The sequence below is a fragment of the Capricornis sumatraensis genome, chromosome 10 (assembly GCF_032405125.1).
Source record: "Capricornis sumatraensis isolate serow.1 chromosome 10, serow.2, whole genome shotgun sequence".
In the NCBI taxonomy this organism is placed as follows: Eukaryota; Metazoa; Chordata; class Mammalia; order Artiodactyla; family Bovidae; genus Capricornis; species Capricornis sumatraensis.
In genome coordinates this window covers 8204993-8231681 of record NC_091078.1, presented here as the reverse complement: position 1 = coordinate 8231681, position 26689 = coordinate 8204993, and the positions used below count along the sequence as shown (strand labels likewise).

Below are 26689 nucleotides of genomic sequence, written 5' to 3'. Positions count from 1 at the left end.
GTGAGCTGCAGAGGATTGAAGGATGCCCACTGTGGAGTTGGGCTTCTCTGGGTTTTAATTTTGCCTTTCCACTTACTAGCTGTGAAATTCTGAGCATATTGCATGATCCCTCTATGGTTCAGTTTCTCTTCTTCTAAATATTTATATCTGATTAATAGGTTTATTCCAAACATTATTATCACATGTTAACTTCTAAGGTCTCTATTACGCTAAGACTGTCTGGGTTTCCAGTGTTATACCTATAACAGCTAAAGACAGGTCTAGACCATGAGACGGAGAAGGCGATGGCACCGCACTCCAGTACTCTTGCCTGGAAAATCCCATGGATGGAGGAGCCTGGTGGGCTGCAGTCCATGTGGTCGCTAAGAGTCAGACATGACTGAGCGGCTTCACTTTCATGCATTGGAGAAGGAAATGGCAACACACTCCAGTGTTCCTGCCTGGAGAATCCCAGGGATGGGGGAGCCTGGTGGGCTGATGTCTATGGGGTTGCACAGAATCAGACACAACTAAAGTGATTTAGCAGCAGCAGCAGCAGCAGACCATGAGAGGGTCTGATATATAGCAGTGTGCTTCGTTAGTTATATTGACTGTTAAAGTTCCACAGTGATTTTATTCTACTTGGTAAATCACCACTGCTCATATTCCCCTAAATAAAACCTCTGCATGACATCCAGTATGACCTGCACAGAGTACCTAAACTTCCTCACTTCTTATTGCAGAAACCAAAGAGTTATGATCTGGCCCCACAAGGACCCTGCTCTGTCTATGAATTGATTTATTCTGATTAGACTTGTCATCTCCATACTGCTTCTTAAATATTTTAAATATCACCTCTGTGTATACTTGACAGGCAAGATACTTGAAATTAGGAGAAAGTTCTTGAATAAACATACAACTATTTATTGAGAAACAATAAACTATTTTTCACCTGAAACCAATGAACATTAAAAAAATAAACCCTGATTATTAGCAATCAGCCTCAGGTACATTCACATAGGCATTGTATTTTTCACCATTTAGCTTCAAAAAGATTATGGTACAGTGTTACAAGGTGGTGTTTACCTTATCATGCTGAAGGTATGTGTGTGTCTCTGATGTTGGTATAATCATCACTTTTATAGCCATTAAAATACTTATTCACTCTGAAAGCATACATTAAGCATCTACTATATGTCAGGTCCTGGGATAAATTATAAGGATTTAGAGATGACCTTGCCAGGTCCGCAGGAGCTTGGAGTCTGGTTTGAGAAAAAAGTACAGTAGATATGTAAACAGTTGAATTGTAGTTCAGGAATTATTCATGAATTAGAGGGAGAAATGAAGTATTATTGGAATTTCAAATACTTGTATCCTGAGAGATCTGGAGAAGGGTTCAGTAGGAACTCATATTTTACGTAGATTTTAAACAGTGAGAAATGTTTTGCCAGATGAAGACCTATTGTCTGTGTATAGGTCAAAAGAATAGTGTATATAAAGTCACAAAGTCGCAAAAGGCCTGATCTGTTCCCAGCGTTCTTGCAGCCCAGGGAATGTGAGAGGAACATGGGTAAGGGAAGTTCCGGGAAGCCTTTTGTGTTTGGCTTACATGGGGAATTATAGGAGTGAGAAGCACTTGTTAATGAGATCACCAGGAGATTCTAGGCAGCTAAGGCTTGCTATCAGGTGGGTGCGTCACCTGTGGACTGAGCAGAGCACTCTCGCAGGAGCATTGGGAGAGAAAACCAGAGGCTCTTCCTACAGGAACAAGAGGCTCTCACCCGCTACACACCACAGAAGAGTGCTTCAGGGCGATAAAGAAATCATAGAGAATGAACACTTCCCAATTTGAAAGTCATCCTTACAAGGAAAATCAAATCCCAGAGGGCTGTTTAGGGAGTGGGCATGGTATGGAAGGAGAGCTGGGTAATTGAGGGCCAAATTGGCCCCGCATTTAAATACCTCAATGTACCTGATTTGGAAGAGAGGCCCAGCTCAGAAACCAGTTGGCATTAGCTGAGGTCCTGTGCTCGAGAAGCTCGAAAGGCCTCACCAATAGGCCTCATGGATTTAACCTCGGTGTTCTCCTTCCTTCTGGAAACCAAGATTGGATAACGACCTACAGAGGGCCATGTTCTTTCCTGAGCTGAGAGTATTGGGAATTTCTCTCTACATGCTGCTGCTCCCGTATAAGTAAAGTCTGAAAAAGTGGGAAGCGGTCCTGCTGGCAGCCAGTCTGCGATGTTTCCAAAAGAGCAGATGTAGTATTCCAGCCAGCTACCCTGTGACTTTACTTGGTACCAGAGGGACCCAAGGCCACTCTACAAAAAAACTTCCAAATATCTCTGTCTTCTGACCCATGAGAGGAACTGACTGCAGCTCTTTGTCAGTGATAAATCCTCTTCCGTCCTGAGTTTTTAAGCGATGTGTTCATGGTAAGATGGCCCCTGTTTTTCTGAAGGTTAACTCAGCCCATGGGGGTAGTTGCTGTACAGTTCAAACTCCACAGCCAGGCTGTTTTTAGAAAGAATTAAGTCTCTATGGGGATTTTAAGCATCTCATCTCTAAGGTAAAAGTCTCCAGTTCAGGGTTGGTGGGAGGATATTGTCTGCTTGACAGAGTGAATGACAAAGAAAGGAAAATGAGAGTAGGGCCGTGACCTAAATGAGGGAATCACCCATGAGAAGAGCCCTGGGTTTGGTGATAAAACCTGAGGGATTTTGAGGAGAAGAACTAGCTAATGGGAGTTTATTTTATTTTTTTTGCTGTATGTTCTGATGTCTCATAATATGTGCTCTGGATAGAATCTATGGATTACTTTGAGAATCTGTGGGGTGCAGGGTAACCCCCTGCAGAGAGGAGCCTGTGCAAAGGTTTCAGGGGGTGTGGAATCGGCCAAACAACTGTTGCCAATGTACTGAAAAGGCGGGCAGGTATTATGTATGAGGTGAGGACAGAAACAGACAAGGGCTTAGAAGGATTTTGATTGTCTTCATAAGAGCTAGGGATAGCCACTAAATTATTTTCCAGCAGGATTTTTTTTTTTTTTTTGCATTATGTGTTGGATACACATTGTGCAAACTGATTGTAATGTGGGTAATTCATTTTAGGGTAACAGGGAGGTATACAGTAGACTTACAATGAGTATTCCAGGTGAGATAAGATGGAAAGATGTGGTAGCTTCTGGAGATCTTTAGGAAGTAGAATCACCCACTGATATTTGATGATTCATGTGGAGGGTAAGAGGATGGACTTCTGGCCTGCTCAAGTGAATCAACAGTGTGACATGAGTTGTGATTAAGAATCCTGAAGGAAGAATAGGGTTGTGGGGGAAGAATAAGAGTTTAGTTTTCTACCAGTTAATTTTTAGGTGTCTTTGGGATACCCATCAGGAAGAGAGGTAGGCAGATTGAGCCCAGAGAAGCCTGCAGGATGGCAGATTGAACTCAGGTGTAACTTTGAGAGTTATTGTCATGCAGATGATATCAGGCAGGATCACCCAAGGCAGCTGTTCTGAGTTTAGAGTGTATGCAAATTATTTGGAGAGCTTGGTAAGCAGCATCTCACCACTCGCCTCCAGAGTTTCTGATGCAGTAGGTGTGGAATAGGGCTCAGATAATGCTGATACTGCTAGTCTGGAATGAGGCTCAAATAATGCTGATACTGTTGGTCTAAGGACCACACTCAGAGGAGCACTCACCTAGAAACAAGTAAAAGTTGATTTCCCCCCACCCATCCTGCCAAAAAAAAAAAAAAAGAAAAGTGGTCTATGGGAAGCAGTCTAGTGGAACAAGTCAGACTGTGTTTGTTGAATCCAGAGGCTTCCAGCTCAGAACCATGTGATATTGGGTTAATTACATAAATCTCTAAGATTTAACTTCCTCATTTGTAAAATGAGGATGGTAAGTAGTGGCATAAATTCATACTGTTATCTTAAGGCCAAAAGATAGCTAAAGGAAAATGCTTAGTGTCCCACTGAGTATATGTTAGTATTATTTAAAAACTATTCCCTAAGTAATCTACTTTTAAATAGAAATTAGGTGACAGAAACCAAGAAGAAAGGGGAAGATCAGCATTATGTAATGGTAGGAGCCAATGAAAGATTTTCCATGAATATGGGAGTGACTGAGAGTATTAGATGCTTCTGAGAGTTCAAGCAAGATGGGGGGGCGGAGTTTAAATAATCTATTGGATTTAGAGATTGCTAGTGACATAGACTGAACCATTTTATAGGTTGATGTGGGGAGCAGAGGGATGGTGCTCCAATGGCACTAGCTCGTATTTTTTGTGTGTGTCAGTTTAACTTTTTAAAAATTTATTTTAATTGGAGGCTAATTACTGTATAATATTGTGGTGGTTTTTGCCATACATTGACATGAATCACCCATGGGTGCACTTGTGTCCCCCCACCTCAACCCCTTCCACTTCCCTCCCCATCCCGTCCCTCTGGGTTGTCCCAGGGCACCAGCTTTGAGTGCCCTGCTTCATAGATCGAACTTGCACTGGTCATCACATATGGCAATATACATGTTTCAATGCTATTCTTTCAAATCATCCCACCCTCGCCTTTTCCCACATAGTCCAAAAGTCTGTTCTTTACATCTGTGTCTCTTTTTCGCTAGTATTTCTTTTTTAAACTATTGTAATTGAATGTAGTTTGTATAGGTATGTGTATATGTACACATAGAAGGGAATATATTCAGCTTTAGGGTAAATGCTGCATTTACCCTATAAATGCATGCACTTACCCTATAAATTTATTTACCTAAATGACATTTATTTACCCTATAAATAAAATCCCCAATAAATGCATTATTATTGAATAAACTGTGTCCTATGTAGGTTTATTTAACTTGATACAGTTTTTAAAAACAAGATTTCAAGCTGAAAGTTGGCCCAGGTATGTCACACAGGTTTGGTATGGATCCTTTCTACAAATTTTTTTTTTTTTTTTTTGCCAGAATTGATGGCTCTGGGATTCCTCAGGAACTGTCAGTTCTCACAACAGCACCGTGACTCAACTGAACTTTTAAATTCCTTGCCCAAAACTCCCCAATTCTCCCACGCCAGCAAAGTGAACAATTGTTTGATATTTGGCAGCAGGGAGAAAGCTATCTTTGCTTTTCGCCAGCTGAAAAATGGTTTGTTTCCCTTTCAAACACCACTGCATTCTTCTTGCAATTTTCCTTGACCGTTAATACTTTATGACTGTTCCATCCAGTGTGCCTTCCTGGGAGCCTGGTAAGTAGCAGATTCTAGAGAGGATTTTAATGTATGACAGCATGTCTCATTTACACAGCTTCCATCCACGGAAGACCTTGCCAGAGTCGACAACCGTATTTAAATGGCTTCTAGACTGTAAAGGTATTTTGCTAATACTAAATCTGGTAGATTGTGTCACGATTCTTAATTTTTCTTAGAGAATTGTCATGTCATGAACTTAGTACGGGAAGGAGGAAAGTGCTTCATGAATCTGACATTTGCAAGTCAGGCGTGGGAAGATGGATTTAGGGTCTAAGCTAAGCACTCTCTTCCTCAGGTTTTTCTGCTCTTCCTATCTAGAATTCATTTTCCTCTGCCAATTAAATCATGCTCATTCAAGACGTAGCTCCAATGCCAACCCTTTGGGAAGCCTTTAGAGATAACTACAGCGTGAATTAAGCTCTCCCTTTCTCTGATTATCTGCTACAATTATTATCTGTAATAGCCCATTTAGCACTCTTGTTCCTGCAACAAAATCTGTGTTCCCACAGTATGCAGCGTTGTGCTGGCAAAAGAGAAAACCTTCATAAGTAATATTCAGGTTCCAGTTAGTACTTAGGGGAGAAAACTAGTCATTGTTTTAATTCATTAATAAATTAACTTTCATTGCAAAGTCTGCTGGGATTTCTGTTTTCCAGCCTTACATTTTCTTCCCATTTTGCCTTTAACGAATTAACCACCACCATTTCCCACTGTGCGTTTAATTACCGTACTGATTGCTTACTATGTATGCTGTGTGATGTGGAAAGGATACAGAACTTAAAAGCAAAATACTCTTCCTGATCTCCAAAGAGACCAAAACCCATAAAAATAAAGGAAAACACATTGACTACATAAAAAAATGCCAGGTGAATGGTCCGGATAGTTGCATAGCCTTTGTGGTCCCAAGTGAATGGGCACTGTTTATCAAACTAGCAACCACACATCCTTGACCTGAGACCTTGAACTTTGCTCAGGTGCTGGGAAGACCCATCCTTACCATCTCCATTCATTTTAAGCCTTCAGTTCAGTCACTCAATCATGTCCAACTCTTTGCAACCTCATGGGCTGCAGCACGCCAGGCTTCCCTGTCCATCACCAACTGCCGGAGCTTGCTCAAACTCATGCCCATCGAGTCGGTGATGCCATCCAACCATCTCGTTCTCTGTTGTCCCCTTCTCCTGCCTTTAATCTTTCCCAGCATCAGGGTCATTTCCAGTGAGTCAGTTCTTTGCATCAGGTGGCCAAAGTATTGGAGTTTCAGCTTCAGCATCAGTCCTTCCAGTGAATATTCAGGGTTGATTTCCTTTAGGATTGACTGGTTTGCTCTCCTTGCAGTTCATGGGACTCCCCTTCATGCTCTCTCTTTCAGAATATTTTTCCTACTTATTTTTTCCTCCTCTCTTTGCCTCTAGTCTGTGGAGTTGATTTTCTGCTCTTATAAAATTCTAAGCACTTTACTTAAATTGCTTTTGGAACTCTTCTCATTTCCTAACTTCTAAACATTTTTTCATTTAGAATTTTTCTTCTATGATAACAAAGTGTGTACACTTGACTATATAGAACATTTAGAAAAACACTCATAAAAAGATCATTCTTCTCTGAACAACCATTGTGTGCACCTGTATCAGTCCATCTGTTAAGTGAAGTGAAAGTTGCTCAGTCGTGTCCAACTCTCCGCAACCCCAGGGACTATACAGTCCATGGAATTCTCCAGGCCAGGATACTGGAGTGGGTAGCCTTTCCTTTCACCAGGGGATCTTCCCAACCCAGGGGTTGAATCCAGGTCTCCCACATTGCAGGCAGATTCTTTACCAGCTGAGCCACAAGGGAAGCCCCAGGCCACGTATATGGCTGTGGATCAGAGATGTGAAGGACGGCTGTGCCAGCTCCTGGTCCAGTAAGATGTGGAGTTCATGAGCTAATGTGGGAGAGAGGTGCCTGATAAGGAAGTACTTTGGAGTCAGGGAGAGTCTTGGAGGTATTTTGGAGTAAGAGAGCATCTTGGAAGACAAATTCAAATTTATGGAAATATTTGATCCCTTTTAGTTTATTTGCTTGGACGTTTACTCTGGTGGGTGGCTCAGACGGTGAAAGCATCTGCCTACAATGCAGGAGACCCGGATTCGATCCCTGGGTTGGGAAGATGCCTTGGAGAAGGAAATGGCAACCCACTCCAGTATTCTTGCCTGGGAAATCCCATGGACAGAGAAGCCTGGCACGCTACAGTCCATGGGGTTGCAAAGAGTCAGACATGATGGAGTGACTTCACTTACCCTGGTAATTTTTTGAAGGCAAAGAGAACTGTCACAATTTTATTTACCACATATCATTCCTAGAAAGAGTAGATGTATGTTTGAACTTTTAAAACGTGACAAAATAGTGCCATATACTGCAGCTATATATTTTATGTTTGTAATGTACTTAATATGTCAAAAATAAATGCAAACATATATGGATGGGCTTCCATATGTGTGTGCTACATATATGGAGGTGGCATGGTGGTAAAGGATCCACTTGCCAATACAGGGGACAGAGGATTTGGGAGTTTGATCCCTGGGTTGGGCAGATCCCCTAGAGAAGGAAAAGCAGGCCACTCCAATATGATCGCCTAGAAAATTCCATGGACAGCAGAGTCTGGAGGGGCTGTAGTCCATGAGGTTGCAAAGATTCAGACACAACTGAGTGACTGAGCTTACATATATGTATATACTTATAAGCATAGCTATAAATATCAGAGGGTATCATCCAAATTGCTATCATCCAAATTGTCTCTTTGTTGGACTGTGTTTGTTCGTAAGTAATAGAAAGCCTAACAGTGATTTAGACACAGTATACATATGATTTACTTCACCAAAGTATATAGGTTATCTTAAGAAAAAGCATAGAAGCCAGTGATATCATTAAGGAAAATTTCTATCTTTCCACCCACATATTTGGTATGATGTCTTCAGTCCAGTTGCTCAGTCATGTCCGACTCTTTGCAACCCCATGAATCGCAGCACGCCAGGCCTCCCTGTCCATCACCAACTCCCAGAGTTCACTCAGACTCACTTCCATCGAGTCAGTGATGCCATCCAGCCATCTCATCCTCTGTGGTCCCCTTCTCCTCCTGCCCTCAATCCCTCCCAGCATCAGAGTCTTTTCCAATGAGTCAACTCTTCGCATGAGGTGGCCAAAGTACTGGAGTTTCAGCTTTAGCATCATTTCTTCCAAAGAAATCCCAGGGCTGATCTCCTTCAGAATGGAATGGTTGGATCTCCTTGCAGTCCAAGGGACGCTCAAGAATCTTCTCCAACATCACAGTTCAAAAGCATCAATTCTTTGGCACTCAGCCTTCTTCACAGTCCAACTCTCACATCTAGACATGACCACAGGAAAAACCAGAGCCTTGACTAGATGGACCTTAGTCGGCAAAGTAATGTCTCTGCTTTTGAATATACTATCTAGGTTGGTCATAACTTTTCTTCCAAGGAATAAGCGTCTTTTAATTTCATGGCTGTGATCACCATCTGCAGTGATTTTGGAGCCCCCAAAAATAAAGTCTGACACTGTTTCCATTGTTTCCCCATGATGCCTTACGAGTATAAAATTTCACCTTATGGTGAGTTTGATTTACCTTTCCCAACACCTATGTGATTTTAGGAGACTAGTGCTATATGGATACTATATAGTGAAATGTATAGGTAAATTGTTATGATTTCAAATTTGTTGATGCCTGCATTTCATTTATCTATACAAGGATCAAGCCTAATGTTGTTCTGTTGTGTATCAAATTATTTAAAATACTTAATGGTTTTTAGAATCTAGTGGAATCAGGGTGAGGAATAAGTGTATGTTGGTGTTGTTGGGTTGCTCAGTTGTGTCCAATTCTTGGTGACCCCATGGACTGCAGCATGCCAGGCTTTTCTGCCCTTCACCATCTCCTGGAGCTTGCTCAAACTTCAGATTCTCTAAGCTATGAAAACAGAGAATGTGAGGGCACGTTATACCTGACATTTCTGTCCTCTCCCACCTCAGACTTTTGCAGAGGTATTTTACTTGGTTCTGATCCTGTGCTTTGTACTGATGTATGGTAACATAATGGGAAAAGCGGTTGGCAGAATTGGGCAGTAACCACTGGAGACAGTAGTTGTCAGATGGAAACTAATTGATTGTAATTGCTTTGCCACTGTATTGCTCGTGGAGTCTGTAGCTTGTTAAAACCACTGATTGTAAAATAAGGATCTCACTTTTTATCCTATAGGTTATGTTAATGAAAAACTGTTCTTAGAGGAATGATCAGTGAAATCAATAAATAGATAATAAGAAATTAAAGGAAAAGTTAACTAACTGATCATGAATTAATGTACTTCAGCAGACAGAGTAGCAGTCAACACTGTGTGGTGGTTCATAATGAATTTTTGGCTCAGAGCTCTTTAATCCTAAATATTCCCATGGAAAGGGAAATTGATTCTGTGTAACTGTTTATCACAAACTGTCTGGAATAACAAATCTTCCCTGTAGAGGAGATCTCCTGGAAAACAAACCAAAAAAGTCTTTTGCACAACCTTTAATGTGAGCCAAAGTATGTTGACAGGCAGATATTTTGAAGTAGAAAAAGTTCCCATTTTAACACTAAGAAAAGATTACAAGTGGATTTTTCAAAGCTTATCGTATATGAATAGTATGAGTCGGGGTCTGTGTGAGTCTGAAGGCAGTTTTTTTGCAATATTTATTAGTATTAAAATGAGTATACTAGAATGATAAAATTAATGTTAAATTATGTCTTTTTATTGTAAGATATGTATTACTTTTATATGATAATTATATTTTTTATGATCATATCTTTTGCCAGTGGCACTTAAACTTTAGTGATATTAAAGTTGTCAGATTTATTGAAGACATGTTTTACTGAGCACTAATTCTGATTAAGGCTCAACCTCTGACCTCGAGGAACTCAGGACAAAGCAACAGATAAATGTGTAAACAAGTGGCTACTTTCAGCATTGAATGCAGTGATGCAAATAATAAAAGGCACTGAGGGCCACAAAGGGAAGATGACAGAAGCTCTAAGGGATTTCTGGATGTTTTCCAGCAAACAAAAAGATGGCCCAGGAAAAAGGATCAGTGTTATCGTTCTGGTATTGGGGAAATAGGGTAAGAGTTGGAAATGAAGCTGTATGTTTTAGGATGCAAGATGAGGTTAGGCAGGCAAAATTCTACATGACCTATGCGTTTCTTTGCTTTTCTTAGGAATTTGGAGTTATTCCTGTGGGAAAGGGGCTCACTGAGGCTTTCTATGTGTTGGGAGAATATGAGTAAATTTTCTTCCTGCGTAATAACTCTCCCCTTCATTTGGATGATGGGCAGAAAGAGGCTCATTGTGACCTCCGGTTAGCAAGCTGGTACAATGGCCCTTGCTGTTGAACATTATTATTAATCTATATCTATGTAAAGGAAGACTTCCCAGGTTGCTCAGTGGTAAAGAATCTGCTTGCCAATGCAGGAGGTGCGGATTCAATCCCTGGGTTGGGAAGATCCCCTGCAGAGAGAAATGGCAACCCATTCCACTATTCTTGCTTGGAAAATCCCATAGACAGAAGAGCCTGGCAGGTTACAGTCCATAGGGTAGCAAAGAGTCAGACACAACTTAGCGACTAAGCACATACATATAAAGGAAATTAAGAGATTATGTGCTGAATCACGTATTCATCTCTGACTTGTCACATACATTTTTTTCTTGAATGTTGCAATGAAAATGGTGCTAATATTTCAGTTGCTTAAAACTCTGAGACAAGAATGTCTACATGCTCTAACAGATTTTTTCATCCAGTAGAAAGCACATACTTATTAGTTTCATATTTATAAACCTGATATAGAGATATAACTTACTTTAAAAATGAAAATGATTATGATTTTTAAAAAGCACATAGAAGATAATGCTAAAAAAAAATGGCAGTAATTTAGTCCTGTTAAATATTTACCAGAAACATTCTTTACATTTGAGATTCTGTTTCAGAATTTGGAACATTTGCATTTTAATTACATAATAAAAGGAGAAAGTGAAAGAATAATCGCCTTAGCTATTGGCAAATTGCAGATGTACCTAAAAAATGAACAAAACACAGAAACTGGCATTGGTATCCGTAGAAGAGTCACAGTACATGTACCTTGATCAGATGTTTAATGACATTGCAGAACAATAAAAGGAATACACTAAAAGGATTGTATTCAGTCCTTTAATACAACATGTTTCGTAACAATTGTAAGAATTAATGAAAGCTACTTTGAGGTTTTTGATTGTAGGGTCATTCAGCTTTTGCTGTTAATGTATCCACTGATGGGACTTGTCTAGAGTGATTCCAGTTGTTAAAATCTTGTGGAAAAATAAGACAATTGAATCCAGTAATTGTTTTAGTCCTACCTGCCGTAACAGAATAGCACGGACACGGTGGCGTAAAAACAACAGAAATTTCTTTCTCGCAGTTATGGATGCTGGAAAGTCTAAGATCAAGATGCCCATGGATTCGGTGTCTGGTTAGGACTTCCTAGTTCATAGAGGGCTATTTTCTTGCTGTGTCTTCATATGACTGGAATGGGTGAAGGAGCTGTCTGAGGTCTCTTATATAAGAGCATTAATCCCATTCAAGACCTACTCACCTCCCAAAGGCCCCACCTCCTAATACCATCACCGGGTTTCAATATGTGAATTTTGTGGGGACATAAACACTCACTGTATAAAATGGTCATACTTGGTTGTGTTTTTATCAGTCCACTGAGGGCTTCATCCTGTCTGTCTAAGGTCAGCAGTCACGAGAAAGTCTCAGTGCACAGATCCAGGCCAGTGACAGGATCTGGGGTATCAGGATGAGCTGCTGACAGTATTTCATTGTGTTCTAATGACAGATACGACATATTCCACGGAGAGATCTGAGCACTTCAAACCCTGCCGAGACAAGGACCTTGCCTACTGTCTCAACGATGGCGAGTGCTTTGTGATTGAGACCTTGACCGGATCCCATAAACACTGTCGGTAAGTCCCTGCGGCGACTGACACTAAGGGCAGGTCCTCAGAGAGGCCTGGAGATGGAAATCAGTGCTGAGCTCGAGAAACATACAATGTGATACACATAGCCTGGTGCTGGAATGGCAGAATCAACAGTCTTAATAGAGGAAGAACAAGGCTGATATCTTTAGTATTTGAGAAAGATAAAACTGAATTTTTGCATGACAGAGCAAACTGCTCATCTGAGATCTAGAGCCTCAGTATTTATTGTGAACCAAACCCCAGAGGCTGTAACTGTGTCCAGAGAAAACCACATCTTATTTTGATTCTGCCCCTGTTGATTAATTTCAGTACCCTCCCCCCCCTTTTTTTTAACACCTCTGATGATGAAATACTCTCCAGCAAGATGTTGTAAATGAAATCATAGTCCTGTTATAGTCTAGGTAGAGAACTACTCAGGGAAAATTCCCGGTGGAGATCAAGAAGGTGTTTAATTGGTTTTTAGAGACATAAGGTTATATAACTGCTAAAAATAAAAACAGGCGGAGATAAATAGTTGGTCTTGTAGACACTGCAGCTTTAAGCCTCCATAGAAGAATCAAATTAGCATCCAAAAAATACTTCCCACGGAGCTTTTATTTTCAGCGCTACCCTGGTAATTTGTTTTTCCTTGCAATTGTATATGCTTCAGTGATTATATATATCCACACCCCTTTCCTTTTCTTTATTTACTCTTCTCATATGACACAGTTATTAAATTAATTATCCTGAATCGTGAAGCATGGAGAATTATGACTTTCTTCTCTTGCTATTGCTATTATAAAACTTCATTCCATGTTGTTTTATTAAGATGGCACAGAGAAATGTGTCTTATGGTTTTGAACTTAGAAAATGTGTCGGCAAATCCTGCCTGGCTCCACAAGCCAGCTTTGGTTCAAGGGGGTGGGGGTATGAGGTGCCGTAGTGGCCAGTGACACAGGTTTGGAAGAACTGATCAGTGATAGTGGCGGGTCTCTGTACGAGCCACCCCACCATGTAGCCCATGGCCTTTCTTCACCCTTCACATGGTGGCTTTCATTACACTGACTTCATTTACAAAACTTACAGCCCATTTATGTTCTCTGTAAACCTGAGTTAGGGATCAAAGGCAGTGGGAGAGGTTCCTTTCCACATTTCTCTTCTCTTGCTACGTTTATTAGATCAGTGCCGATACAGGTAGAAAAGACATGCCTGACCTGAAGACCTCAAAAGAAAAGCCAAGAATGAGCTATCATTTCAAATCACAAAGTGCCTCCATACTCTTTTAAATATCCAACTATGTGTTAATGTTACCTTTGCCAATCCAGTGGCGTCATGGGTAATAGGTAGTGCCATCAAATAAGTTTGAATTGATAATTTATTGAAGGGATGGATCAGAAGTCTCACCTAAAGCGGTGATAGTGTTTTTCGATGGTGTTTCACCCCAGGGAAGCTTCAGATCTGGCCTCACCACTATGTGCAGGCAGATCTGATTCATCTTTTCCAATAGTGAGACTGTCGAAAAACAAACAAAAAAATAATTCCTGTTGTCTAACATACAGCCTTGCTATATTCGCTATTAAGTTCGTGGGTATGTTAGTTTGCTAGGGCAGTTGTAACCTAGTGAAGCAGATTGGGTGATGTAAACAACAGAAATATTTTTTACCACAGTTTCTGGAGTCTTGAAGTCTAAGATCAGGGTATCGGCAGAGTTGTTTCCTTAAGGGCCACAAGGGAAGGCTCTCGTCCAGGCCTCTTCCCTCAGCTTATAGATGACGAACTTTTCTTTGTGCCTTTGCACGGTCCTTCCCTCTGTACAAGTCTTTATCCAAATCTGCTTTTTCAAAAAGGACACCAGTCCTGTTGGATTAAGGTCTTCTCTAATGGCCCTATTTTAACCTAAATGCATCTGTAGACTTTTCAAATATGGTCACATTTTGAGGTCCTAGAGTTTAGCACTTCAGCATATGAGCTGTTTGGGAGACACAATCCAATCTGTGACAGTGGATCTCAGGTCCAGAAAAAAAAAAAAAATCCTTTTGCACGTGTGTACATGTCTGATTTTTTTTTTAAACATAGACACGCAGAAGTATATCTGTGGTTTGGCTGGAAATGTGTAATAATTTTGGCCTCTGTCTTCATATTTTGTGCATATTTCAGCACAGACAACCTGTTATTTAACATAGAGTCACAGCATAGCTAATCATGACAAAAGGCCGGCCTAAGACAGGACTGGAACTCGACTCGGTTAATAGGTGCCTATAAATCTCCTAGTAGTGTGTATGAATAAATCACACACTGCATGTGTCAGCGATTCATCTCCCAGGCTTTGCTGAGAATAAAAGGCTTACATTTGTCCCTGCTTCAGCCACTTCTAAGAATTCCAATGTAGTTATTCATAATGTGCCATTGTGTACAGTGCTCTAATATGTTTCATTTATTCTCCTCCACTCGACAAATGTTTATTGAGCATCTCTTATCACCAAGATGCTGTTGGAGAAATAAACACAGAAATGAACTTCAGAATTAAATGGCACTGCAGTTTGTAATGCACTTGGAGTAAGGGAAATACTTCATCTCCAGGAAAGAAAGAAAACAAGAGAAATGACTTTCGTGTGACTGGCATGCTACCAGCGCTATGCTACTGATGTATTACTGAGTGGATCATGTCATAGGTTAAAGAAACCCCAAGTTAGTAGATTGGAGCGACAGTGTTAATGGGTATACCTGCATCTAGCTCAGTAAGTAGTTTGCTTTTTACATGTATGCAAAGATTAAACATTCAAACCCGAGAGAAGTTAAGATTATGTAAGTATTTTTAGTATTTTAAAAATTAATTGCAATCCCACTGATCTGAATCAAGGTATGTTTTTTTCCCATGTTTTGATCATGGTGAAACAATTTTATGTTTCCTTACCAAGGAAGAGTAGTAACAAAAAATGAAAATTATCTAAAATTTCCTATTCTCCCTGATAGAGATCCTGAAAGTCTATGCCCCAAACTGTTAAATCCTTGAGATCATGGTGAAGCAATTTTATGTTTCCTTGCCAAGGAAGTGACCAAGACCAAGGGAAGTCGCTCACAAAAAATTAAAATTACCTAAAATTTCCCATCCTCCCTGATAGAGATCCTGAAAGTGTATGCCCCAAACTGCAAACCCTTGGCAAAAGGGGAGCTTCATGATTTTCTGTTTGTTATTTTCTCAGTCTTTAGTGTATTTTCAAATCTTTGAAAAAACTATTTATGGTGAAGATAGTTAGAAATTATAGAGCAAACTAATGAAAATTTAAGAAGAATACCAAGATCCTAAAATAACTTGATAGGTTTTAAAGAACAATAAATACATAGGCAAACCTGGTATTGCTAAATTTACAATTTAAGTCACAGATCATTGAGTGGCTGATTAGTAGAAGCAGAACCTTTTGTATTGTGGAGGTTAGTGTGGAATAAAGAAAGATTCGTGAATTGGGAAAATGAGTCTGGTTTTTGTGTAAATGTGGTTGACTTATCAGGTAAAACATCAAAGTTGAATTTTTACTTCTTATATACCAAAAGTTGTCCTTAATGAATTTAAAAGGTAATACAATAAATAAAGTATTAGAGAAAACAGTAAATATATATTTCTTTACATCAGCAATTAAAAGTAAAAGAAGAAAGCAATGAAAGGAAAAATGAACAGCCTTGTTGCAACGTATTTTGTTTCTGTTTTTTATCTGAATGTCATGTCAGAAACAAAATTGAAAGACAGAAAATGTCAGTAAACTACAATAAGCATGGCAAGGAAATGATATTTTGATGAAGTCAATAGATTAAGAGTAACACTAAAATTAAACCTCGGTGGGAAAATGGGCAAAAGACAGGAACATCCTCTTCCCTTGAAATGGAATCCAAATAACCAATAAGCATGAAAAATACTCAGTCTCACAGAGAAATGCAAATTAACGTGTTTGTTTGCTTATCATATATTGTAATGATGTTTAAAAGTAGTTTGGCAAGGACAAAGTAAAAACCATCATCTCATGCACTAAACTCGATGGAGTGTACTTTGTTAAACCTCTTCTGTATGTGATGCATCAGTGTGTTTCTGTATCTACATTTTTTTCTAAGAGTTAGCTTAGAGAAATGTATATGTATATTTGTTTTTAAGAGCATTCACTATAGGATTTGTGATAGCAAAACAAAACGTGAATTTTGATGTCTATATAATTCAGAATATATCTATACCATGGATGAATTCAACATAACTTGAATTTTCATAATTTTAAAACTCTGAAAATGCTCATTATATCATGTTATATACAAAAATCAGGATGTAGAACTGATTTAAAAATCAGTTTTTCTGATGTAAAAATGAACATAAATAGCAATCCAGTTCTGAAAAAGAACTAAATAAAAAAGCGAATAGGATTTATAGCTGTTGTCTTCTTTGAACCTTGAGGTTTCCAAGATTATTACATTGCACATGTATTGCATTTACGTAGCATCTGGTTAAGACACTTGACCCATGCTTCTCATCGTTCCATTAAGGAAGATAGCGTCCCTATCTTTGTTAAATGAAGGTCATTATAATTCACTATTATTAGGCTGATAAGAGAACTTTCAATTAAGCCATTCTAGATTAAACACTATAATGTCTGTTAAGATGTGTCTGCTCCTTTTATTAAACTTTCATTTATGCTCTTTATAATAATCATTTTTTATGCTGAATTCGTGTGTTCTGAAACATAAAAAAAAGATTGAATAATAGGATGATACATTCTGCAGAAATTAAGCTGAGTAGAGAAGGAAAGGAAGTAATAGAAACACCTTGAATCAAAGTATCCTGAATAAAAGCAGGGTATTCTCTAATATATTTATTTTTATACCATTTCTAGAAATTTTAAGAACTTTGGAAATGGTGCCATTTGTAGCATATTTCATTGGAGTTGAAAGTAGTAGCCATTGTAGCTGAAAAGATTGCTGGGCATTTGAGTGGACCAAATGTGTTTTGAGGCCAACTTCAAGTTAAAAGGATGTGTCTCTTCTGAATTGAAGCTCATTAAATGTTGCACCAGCCATGCTACAGAAATGGATTTTCAAAACTTTGGAAAGAATAACATTTGAGCTAAATTTGACCTGTAGTGATCATTTTGGAAATCTATCAAGCAATTCATTTGAAGATGCTTGAATCACTTGAAATATGGAACTGCTGGAAAGAGAGGCAAGCAGTCCAATAACAACCATTGCCCGAGGCAATACTTCCATAAAAGTGCTGATGGAATGTACAGCTAGCTTGGTAAAATGCTCGTAGGAGTTGGTGAGTGGAAGGGGGAGCGTTTGAAAGGGGAGGAGAGCCTGACCAGGAGATGCTGTTCTTCACTGTATCTAGTTCTGCTTCAGCAGGTTTTGAAATCAAAGCTTCCATTTTTATGTGAATTGATTGGGCACAATGTAATGATATCCCTGTGATATACTATATAAAATTACAGGGCCATCCCTATCAGTGCTTTGCTCCATCAGTTTGGAAGTCCATTAGCTCTTCCATATAGGGAAGGTCCTTATTATCATAAGTTTCTCTAGTAAGTGCTCTAAGAGTGACCATTAATAATTCCATGTGGTTGTAGCAAGTCAGAATGGAAATGGGGTTTTGGCATACGTCCCTAAGTTCCATTGATGGGAGAGGATGGAGGCTGAAATGTCTATACATCCAAGCCTAGTGGTAGAGTCTCAGTGGAGTGGAATTGAATAGCAGGGTGAAGAACCTTGGAAGCATTTTCAAGTTTATCAGATAATTGTGTTCAGGAGAATGAATTAGCTACAGCCCAGACATAATTTGAGTAATTTGCAGCAGTCATGTTCATACTAGGTGGTCTACTGACTGCCCTTGTTAAGAAGAAGTGAGCCAAGTAATCACCATGTATCTGTTTCTTTTCTGTGGATGAAGATTATCGAAATAGTTTCATTAACTCAGAAAGCAAACAAACCAAGAATAACACCACAGTGAATGAAGTTTTGCAACTTTATGATTCCTAGGCAGTGGTTTACTTCTTCCAGTTTAAACTGTTTACATTCCACCAGAGCTGGTGTTACTTAAAGGGCTACTGAAACACCAGAAGACCAGAAAAGCACATTTGATAAAGAATAGAAGCACATCTTTTAGTTGATAACCATAGGCTTTTTTTTTAACTTTAATATTTTATTACTTGATTAGCAGCTCTCCTTAAGGCATGAAATGATTTCTTTAGGTAATTGTTTATGATTGGGTTTTTTTTGTTGTTGTTGTATCAAAACCATTTGTATTTTTAAATTGCTTCCTTACATGATTTAGGGTAAGAGGTACGTGAGGCAAATGTGGGTGTTCAAGATGAAGACACTTGAGTTAAAAGCTCTACTTGGCTTTATGCTAGCTGTGTGTGTTTTTGGCTGGTCATTTAATTAGAAACTTCAGTCTTCTCTTTAAAAAAGAGAGAGAACATACATGTGCCAGCCAACCAGACACATTAAAACCTCCCCCCAAAATGTTGATGCTAGAATTGAAAGCAGCAGCCTATAGAAAAACACTAAACGTATAATAGACATTATACATTTAGAACATATCATTCTTCTTCCTCTCTTCTACTCATGTTGAAACCAAACAAAAGCATGTATGTTGGAATCCTAGGAGAGAAATTGGGTGGGTCTCATCTGCTTATTTCATGAAGAGAAGTCTTAGGCTCAAAAGGAGGAGATCACTTGACTTGTACCAGGGCTTTGAGGTGGGTACTCAGACTCCCAGCACACAGAGTTCAGCTTAGACCTACCAGTGTAAGTTAAAGAAAACTCAGAGACTTATTTAAAGACACAAAAATACCTGATCATGGGCAAGAACACTTTTCAGAATCAAGGATCATTGTAGCTATTCAAGCAGTAAATTTAGGAGAAAAGCAGGAACAAGAGGCCACCTTTTGTTAGGGGAACTCTCTCTGTTGACAATTCATGAAGAGAGGAGTCCCCTCTTATTCTTCATACCGTTCAGGTGGAGGACCCTTCATGCATCTTCTCTACAACAGCCCTGGTTCTGCCTCTCCAGGCATTTATTTCCTCCGGGTAGCGGGTCATAGTCCTGTTACGGTTGGGGCAGTCTGGGAGCTTGTGCACTGCCAGAATGCTGTGATTTGCAAATGCCATAGTTCAAGTGGAGGATAGATTATTTTACTAAGTTTATTTAAATAAATAAGAGCACATATCCATAAGTATCATTTTAAATAGTGATGGACTGTTTGTATGGATGTGAACCACCCTAACCAGGGTACCACAGACCCTGCTGGGCAGAATATCTGAGCCATCACCGTACTGATCTGAGAACGTTTTACGAATGTTTGCCTGAGGAACCTGCCCAGCAGGGTCTGTGGTGCTTTTGTCTACACTTATAACAAGATGTCGGTCTTTGTGTATGCCAATAATTATACTCTCTAAGTGTAAAAGCATATACAAATCTACCTGATAGATAAACCCAGGAAATGCCTATATGATGCATCCTATGTGTCGGGCACCCATAGCAGCCCTGGAGGGATGTAGCAATGACTGAGGCCAAGGGCATTTCTCAGGTTATACGACAGTGGAGTAAGGACTCAGACTAAGTAAGCTGATTCTAGGGTCAACGTACTTATCCTCTCCACTAACATCTTTCCTTTAAAATCCTCTTGGTCCAGGGATTCTAAAATTCCAACTGCTTAAAAATACCACCTAAGAAGCCCATATAAGCTCTAGTATCTTCTAAGATATCAGTATTAGTTATATATCAATAATGACATATAACTAATATATACATATTTAAATTCTCCAGCATATTATAATTTGAGTGACCGCATTATTGTAATCAAAACCCCAAAATGTTTAAGATATAACTGGCAATTTTAATAATTTCTTATGTAAAATAGGCATAAAACCAACAATGCCCTGAGCTAACTGGGACATATAGTTGCCCTAATTTTAATTTCAGCAAAACTCAATTTGGTGGAAAAACAGACCACCATTTGCTACATAAATGCTGTATTTTCTTAGTATAAATTTCATGATATTACACAACCTCTGCATTGCTATTCCCACTTTCCCCAAGTTAGCTAACAGTTCTCAGTCACTAAATATCTGCAGGGTCTCTCCACCATACCCAAATTTGTAATCTGTTAAGTACATGCCAACTTCCGATTAGCGTTCCCTTCAGTATTCTTAGCTATTATTTGTGGAAACGAAAAAATGTGATGGGAGAACCCAGCCCTCCTTGTTTTATGGAAAGAAATCATAGACAGTGTTCCTGAAGTTTAACTTGCTATGCATCTCTACAACTCTGTTTAATTTTTTATATGATCACAGCTATTCTGGTAGTCCTATGATCACAGGAAAACAGCTTGAAGCTAAATCAATCCTATATACCTCCAAGTGTGCACACACACACACATATCTTCTATACTTATTAGGCAGTCAATCCAGGACACTGAGATTTAATAGCAAACTATGAACAGTGTTCCCTTCCTTTACAGAATTTGTTTTTTTAGAGCACCAGGCAGTCCACGCAATCTAGCATTATAGGGTGCCATAATGGGTAAACACTGATAATCACTGGGAAGGAACCAAAACTCACACTTGGTTCAGCAAGGAAATCCCTACAAGACTGGTAAATTTGGAGGAAATATCTTCATCCAGTATATTTACATACAATGCCCATTGCAAGTTTTAAAAAAATCAGATAGAACATTAAAATAAGGAATGGGGAAAAATGAAAACAATAGCATTGTATGGGGATATCTTGTCTGGAGATACGTCACATTTGAGTGATGTAGAATGTGCTTGTAGATATGTATGTCACATGTGAGTGATACAGAATGTATATTTGTCCTCTCCTTTGTCATTCAATCACCAAGTCGTGTCTGACTTCTCATGACCCCATGGACTTGCAGTACACCAGGTTTCTCTGTCTCTCACCATCTCCCAAAGTCCTGAACTAAAAGATAAATGGCAGTTTTATGCATTCTTCCCATCATTCCCCAATGTTTATTAAACATAGTCAATGTTTCAGGTCCAGGTAATAGGAATATAGTGATGAATATTTTCAGAATAAATCAGAAGAGGAGTTGAGAAGCTCAATTTCTAGTTCAGTTCAATGTAACAAATTCTGTCATCTGTTAGCATCCAATCTATATGAACTATATGTACATAGCTCATATCTGCAGAGAAGAATCCAAAACCCAGTAGTCCTAAAGCCAAGAAGAGCTTCTGAGAGGAACATATGAATTGCATTTGGAAAGATAAGAACCTACTCATTTCTTACTTTGAAGCCTGCTCTTGCTTGCCAACCATGGCATGGAGAATTGAGCTGCTGGTGGGAAAAGTTCGCTTCAAACCACAAGGAGGAAATTTCAAAGTTATTTAAATGCAAGTAAGAATAATCAGTTCCATATCATAAATTCTTTATGCAATTGGTCACTTTTTTCTGAATTATTTCCTTGAGTTATTTCCTCTTGTGTCCAGAGAGTTCTCAAAAGTGTATCAAGGTATGATGACTTTTTTTTAAGGCTCACTGGAATATAGGAATATTTCTTATTTACAAAGTGTTTGAATATTTTATACCTTACACGTTAAAATGTTATTATATATGTTTATTGATAAATTGGTATTTATCAATTAAATAGTCAATCTGGTCTGCTACTGACTCTAATGGAGGCCACATAATCTGAAGAATAATCAAGTAAAGTCATTCGCTAGATAAAATGACTCCTAAGTTGCTGTATTCTTAATGCTGGAGTAGATGAGGAACTTTAAAGATCCAGTCAAACTGAAATATGGGAAAGTTAAATAACTCACATCTTGTAATTTTCAAAATCCTAAGCTCTTGGTTTTGTTTCAGAGAGACTTATCCAAGATCCCACATTCATTTCGGGCAGGTAGAATCCAGATTCCTCTCCTGTTGATCTCACTTGTTTATTTACCATTGTTGGGTAAATGGAAAGCCAGATAGAAAACCCTGTCTCTGACTTCTGTCCTGCTTTGCTTTGGTTGAGATGGAATAACAGAGTCCTTGCTTCCCCCTTGCCCCGCACCCTTCCTTAGACGTCCACACGTTTCTCAGAAATGACATTATTGGCTTAGTACCTCTCCCTCTAGCTCAGCAGGTCCTGGGAAAGGACCTGAATCTCTCACGGAAACTGCAGCCAAGCAGAACCACCTTCTATGCGAATGTCGAAAGAGAAGGAGCATGCTGAGATTACAGGGGGGATTTTATCCAAATTTAATATGTACTCTCTGTTCTCAAAGCAACAAGGGTGGCTGAACAGGACAAGAAGGTGTTAATATAAGATACTTTTTTCCTCTTTCTGACTTACTTGCCCCTGTATGAGTTTCTAGGTCCATTCATATCTGGGCAAATGGCATAATTTTGTTCCTTTTTATAGCTGAGTAATATTGTATATACATGTATCATACCTTCTTTGTCCATTCATCTGTTGATGGACATTTAGGTTGCTTTCATGTCCTGTCTATTGTAAATAGTGCTACAATGAACATTTTGGGGTGCGTGTGTCTTTTGGAATTGGTTTTCTCCAGGTATATGCCTAGGAGTAGGATTGCTGGTTCATATGGTAGTTCTATTTTTAGTTTTTTTTTTTTTTTTAAGAAACCTCCATACTATTCCCAATTTATAGTCCCACCAACAGTGTAAGAGAGTTCCCTTTTCTCTACACCTTCTTTAGCATGTGAGGTGGACCTCATGGTAGCTTGGATTTTCATTTCTCTAATAATTAATGACACTGAACATCTTTCATGTGCCTCTTGGCCATCTCTATGTCATCTTTGGAGAAATGTCTGTTTAGGCCTTCTGCTCATTTTTGATTGGGTTGTTTGTGGATTTGGTATTGAGCCAAATGAACTGTTCATATATTATAGAGATTAATCCCTTTTCAGTTGCTTCATTTGAATATTTCTCCCATTCTGAGGGTTGTCTTTTCATCTTGTTTATGATTTCCTTAGTGCAAAAGCTTTTAAGTTTCAATGGAAAAGACTGATGCTGGGAGGGATTGGGGGCAGGAGGAGAAAGGAACGACAGAGGATGAGATGGCTGGATGGCATCACCAACTCAATGGACATGAGTTTGGGTAGACTCTGGGAGTTGGTGATGGACAGGGAGGCCTGGCGTGCTGCAATTCATGGGGTTACAAAGAGTCGGGCACAACTGAGCGACTGAACTGAACTCAGGTCTCATTTGTTTATTTTTGTCTTTTATTTTCATTACTCTAGGATGTGGGTCAAAAAAGATCTTGCTGTGATTTATGTCAGAGAGTGTTCTGCCTGTGTTTTCCTCTAAAAGTTTTATAAGTCTGGCCTTACATTTAGGTCTTTGATCCATTTTGAGTTTATTTCTGTGTATGGTGTTAAATATTCTAATTTCATTTTTTTTTTTTTTTTTTACATGTAGCTGTCCAATTTTCCCAGAACCACTTATGGAAGAGACTGGCTTTTCCCATTGTATATTGTTGTCTCCTTTGTCAAAGATAAGGTGACTATAGGAGCATAGGTTTATCTCTGGGCTTTCTATCCTGCACCATTGATCTATATTTCTGGTTTTGTGTTAGTACCATACTGTCTTGATTACTGTAGCTTTGTAGTATAGTGTGAAGTCAGGGAGTCTGATTCTTTCAGCTTCATTTTTCTTTCTCAAGATTGCTTTGGCTGTTCAAGGCCTTTTGTGTTTCTGGTTGTTGTTCAGCTGTTAAGTCATGTCTGACTCTTTGTGATGTAATGGACTGCAACACAACAGGGTCCTCTGGTCATTACTAACTCCCGAAGTTTGCTCAGATTCATTTCCATTGATTGAGTCAGTGATGCTCTATAACCATCTCATTCTCTATTGCCCCCTTCTCCTTTTGCCTTCAATCTTTCCCAGCATCAGAGACTTTTCCAATGAGTCAGCTCTTTGCATCAGGTGATCAGAGTATTGGAACTTCAGCATCAGTTCTTCCAATAAATATTCAGGGTTGATTTCCTTTAGGATTGACTGGTTTGATCTCCTTAATGTCCAAGGGACCCTCAAGAATCTCCTCCAGCACCACAGTTCAAAAGCATCAATTCTTTGGTGCTCAGCCTTCTTTATGGTCCAGATCTCAAATCTGTACATGACTGCTGGAAAAACCATAGCTTTGACTATATGGACCTATATAAATTGTAAAATTTTTCTAATTCTTGAAAAATACCATTGGTAATTTGTTAGGGATTACATTGAATCTGTAGATTTGATAGGGATTGCACTGAATACTATACATTGCTTTGGGTAGTATAGTCATGTTCACAACACTGATTCTTCCAATCCAAGAACATGGTATATTTTTTCCATCTGTGTCATCTTTGATTTCATTCATCAGTATGTTATAGTTTTCTGAGTACAGGTCTTTTGGCTCCTTATGGAGGTTTATTCCTAGGTATTTTATTATTTTTCTTGGAATGATAAATGGAATTGCTTCCTTAATTTCTTTCTGATTTTTTTAAGGCATGATGATATCTTGAATTCCATTCCCTGAAACTCTGAGTTCTTATGTTGAGTGGAAAGAATAGACAAGAGCATGGTTTTCAAACCTAACAAGTGTCACTTTGATTAAATTATGAAATCAAGATTAATTTTCTTTATCCAAAATCAATTTATAATTTCTATCTACATATATGAAATAGTTGCAGAAAACTTAGTAGTTTTAAAAATTAATTTATTAATACTTTAAGTATGTCATGATTTTCCAGCACTAAAATTTTCCTAACAAATTAAACATATCCATTCAAGGATGCCTTGACCATGGATCATTGTTGAATTATTCGGGGAGAATGTAAGGAAGTTACATTTAAAGATACATACTGGCATGTTCAAGTAAAATGTCCTATATTTTCCCAATTTAAAATGTATTTCTTTTCTCTAGCAGAGCTGGTATGAGGTTAGGAGATCAAAGATAGCCATGTGGTATTTCCCTTACAATGGGTCAGGTAGATTTTGGCATAAATACTGACACTTCAGTATGGCAGAAACCAGAGAAAGAAAGGTTGCAAGAGTTCCTAAAACAGGATGACTTTCTAGATTACCAAAGACTAGCTTATCATTTAAACACATCATAAATGCAGTTATAGCTCACACTGGAGAAAGGAGTTGTTATTTCAACAGCAGACTTCATTAAATAAACAGACCCCAGGCTTTGAGGCTGGCGAGTGCTCCAAAATGGGACTGTGGAGAGACTAAAATGATGCCGAGGCCAGCATGCCCTGAGCCTGGCCTCCCTGGAGTCCTCTGACAGCACATTGATCCCAATGACCCTGTGCTCCTGAAGGGCAGAAATTCAATTAGGAACTCTCAGCTTTGAGCCTCAGGAAGGAGGGGTGTGTGTGTCAGTGGGAGGCCCCACAGCTGGAGGAAAACCATTCTCCAGCAGTTTTAAAACAGAGGCTAATAATAGAACAATGGAGAGTGAAAAACACTAAGTTGGAAAGAATGGGCAGAAAGGATGAGCTGATAAAGCATCTACATTAAATAAGGTCATAATTTTTCTACAGTTTGGGTTGTTCTCTTGGGCTAATTTACAGTAACAATTGAAGTCACGTGGGAGCCTTACTCTCTGTGACAAGGTTTTGTTTTTAGTGCTCTGGAAAGCTCTTTTCTTTCTGCCTGGGTTAGCACATGTGAAAGGAATAATGATTATTTTAATGATATTAAATAGTAGCTTTGATCTCTTCCCCCCACAAGCTAACCAAAACATTATCTAGATATATGAAATGATTCATTTGTGAACAAAACTTCTATTATAATATTCCTGTGCACCTGCCTGACTCTCTCACTCGGCTGTGAGCTCATCTTTGCTTCTGGAACCTGCCACCTACTCATTAAAAATACATTTTATGAATGAAATAACCCTAGACTATACCTACCATCTGCATTTTGCCGAGGACAAATGTGAGGTGTTAGTAGGGAGACAAAAATGCTAACAGTTATCTTCCATTTTACAGTTACCAAGTGCAAGGCAGAAATCTTGAGCCTTTGTGTACTACTTCATAATTCCCTGTCTAGTCCTCGTATTAAATCTGCAAAACAATGTCCTCTACCCATTTCATGGCAAGAAGGAACCTTGGAGAGGGAAGGTAGCTTCTTCAAAAACAGCTAGTGGGTGGCAGGGCTGAGCACCAAATGCAGTTCTGTTGGACTCTCAAGCTCTTTGTCTTCCGACCTTGTCAAACTTACACTGTTGTAAAATCATGAAGGTTGAAAGTTTAAAAATATAGATTCTCAGGCTCCTTCTCTGAATTTTCTAACTTAGGTCTTGAGACAGACCCCAAGAGGCAATGGTGCATACAGATGATTCCGATATGGAGACAAATTAGGGAAGCAGTGAGTGAGACTCATAATTCTCTCACTTTAATGAGTGGGTGAATCCTCTAGAAATTCTGTTCAACTGAAGATTCATGTGGAGTAGGCCTGGGGTGAGA

The 26689-nt window shown here is 39.0% G+C and overlaps 1 protein-coding gene across 4 annotated transcripts in view; it reads left to right on the top strand.

Moving 5' to 3' along the window:
- The window catches only part of NRG3 (neuregulin 3), a 1218667-nt gene that overhangs the window by 509623 nt on the left and 682355 nt on the right, over window positions 1-26689 (top strand). For all 4 annotated transcript variants that reach the window (XM_068982542.1, XM_068982541.1, XM_068982540.1 and 1 more), the window contains exon 2: window positions 12109-12235. In XM_068982542.1, the coding sequence (XP_068838643.1) occupies window positions 12109-12235 (127 nt within the window). The remainder of the gene's footprint in view (window positions 1-12108; window positions 12236-26689) is intronic.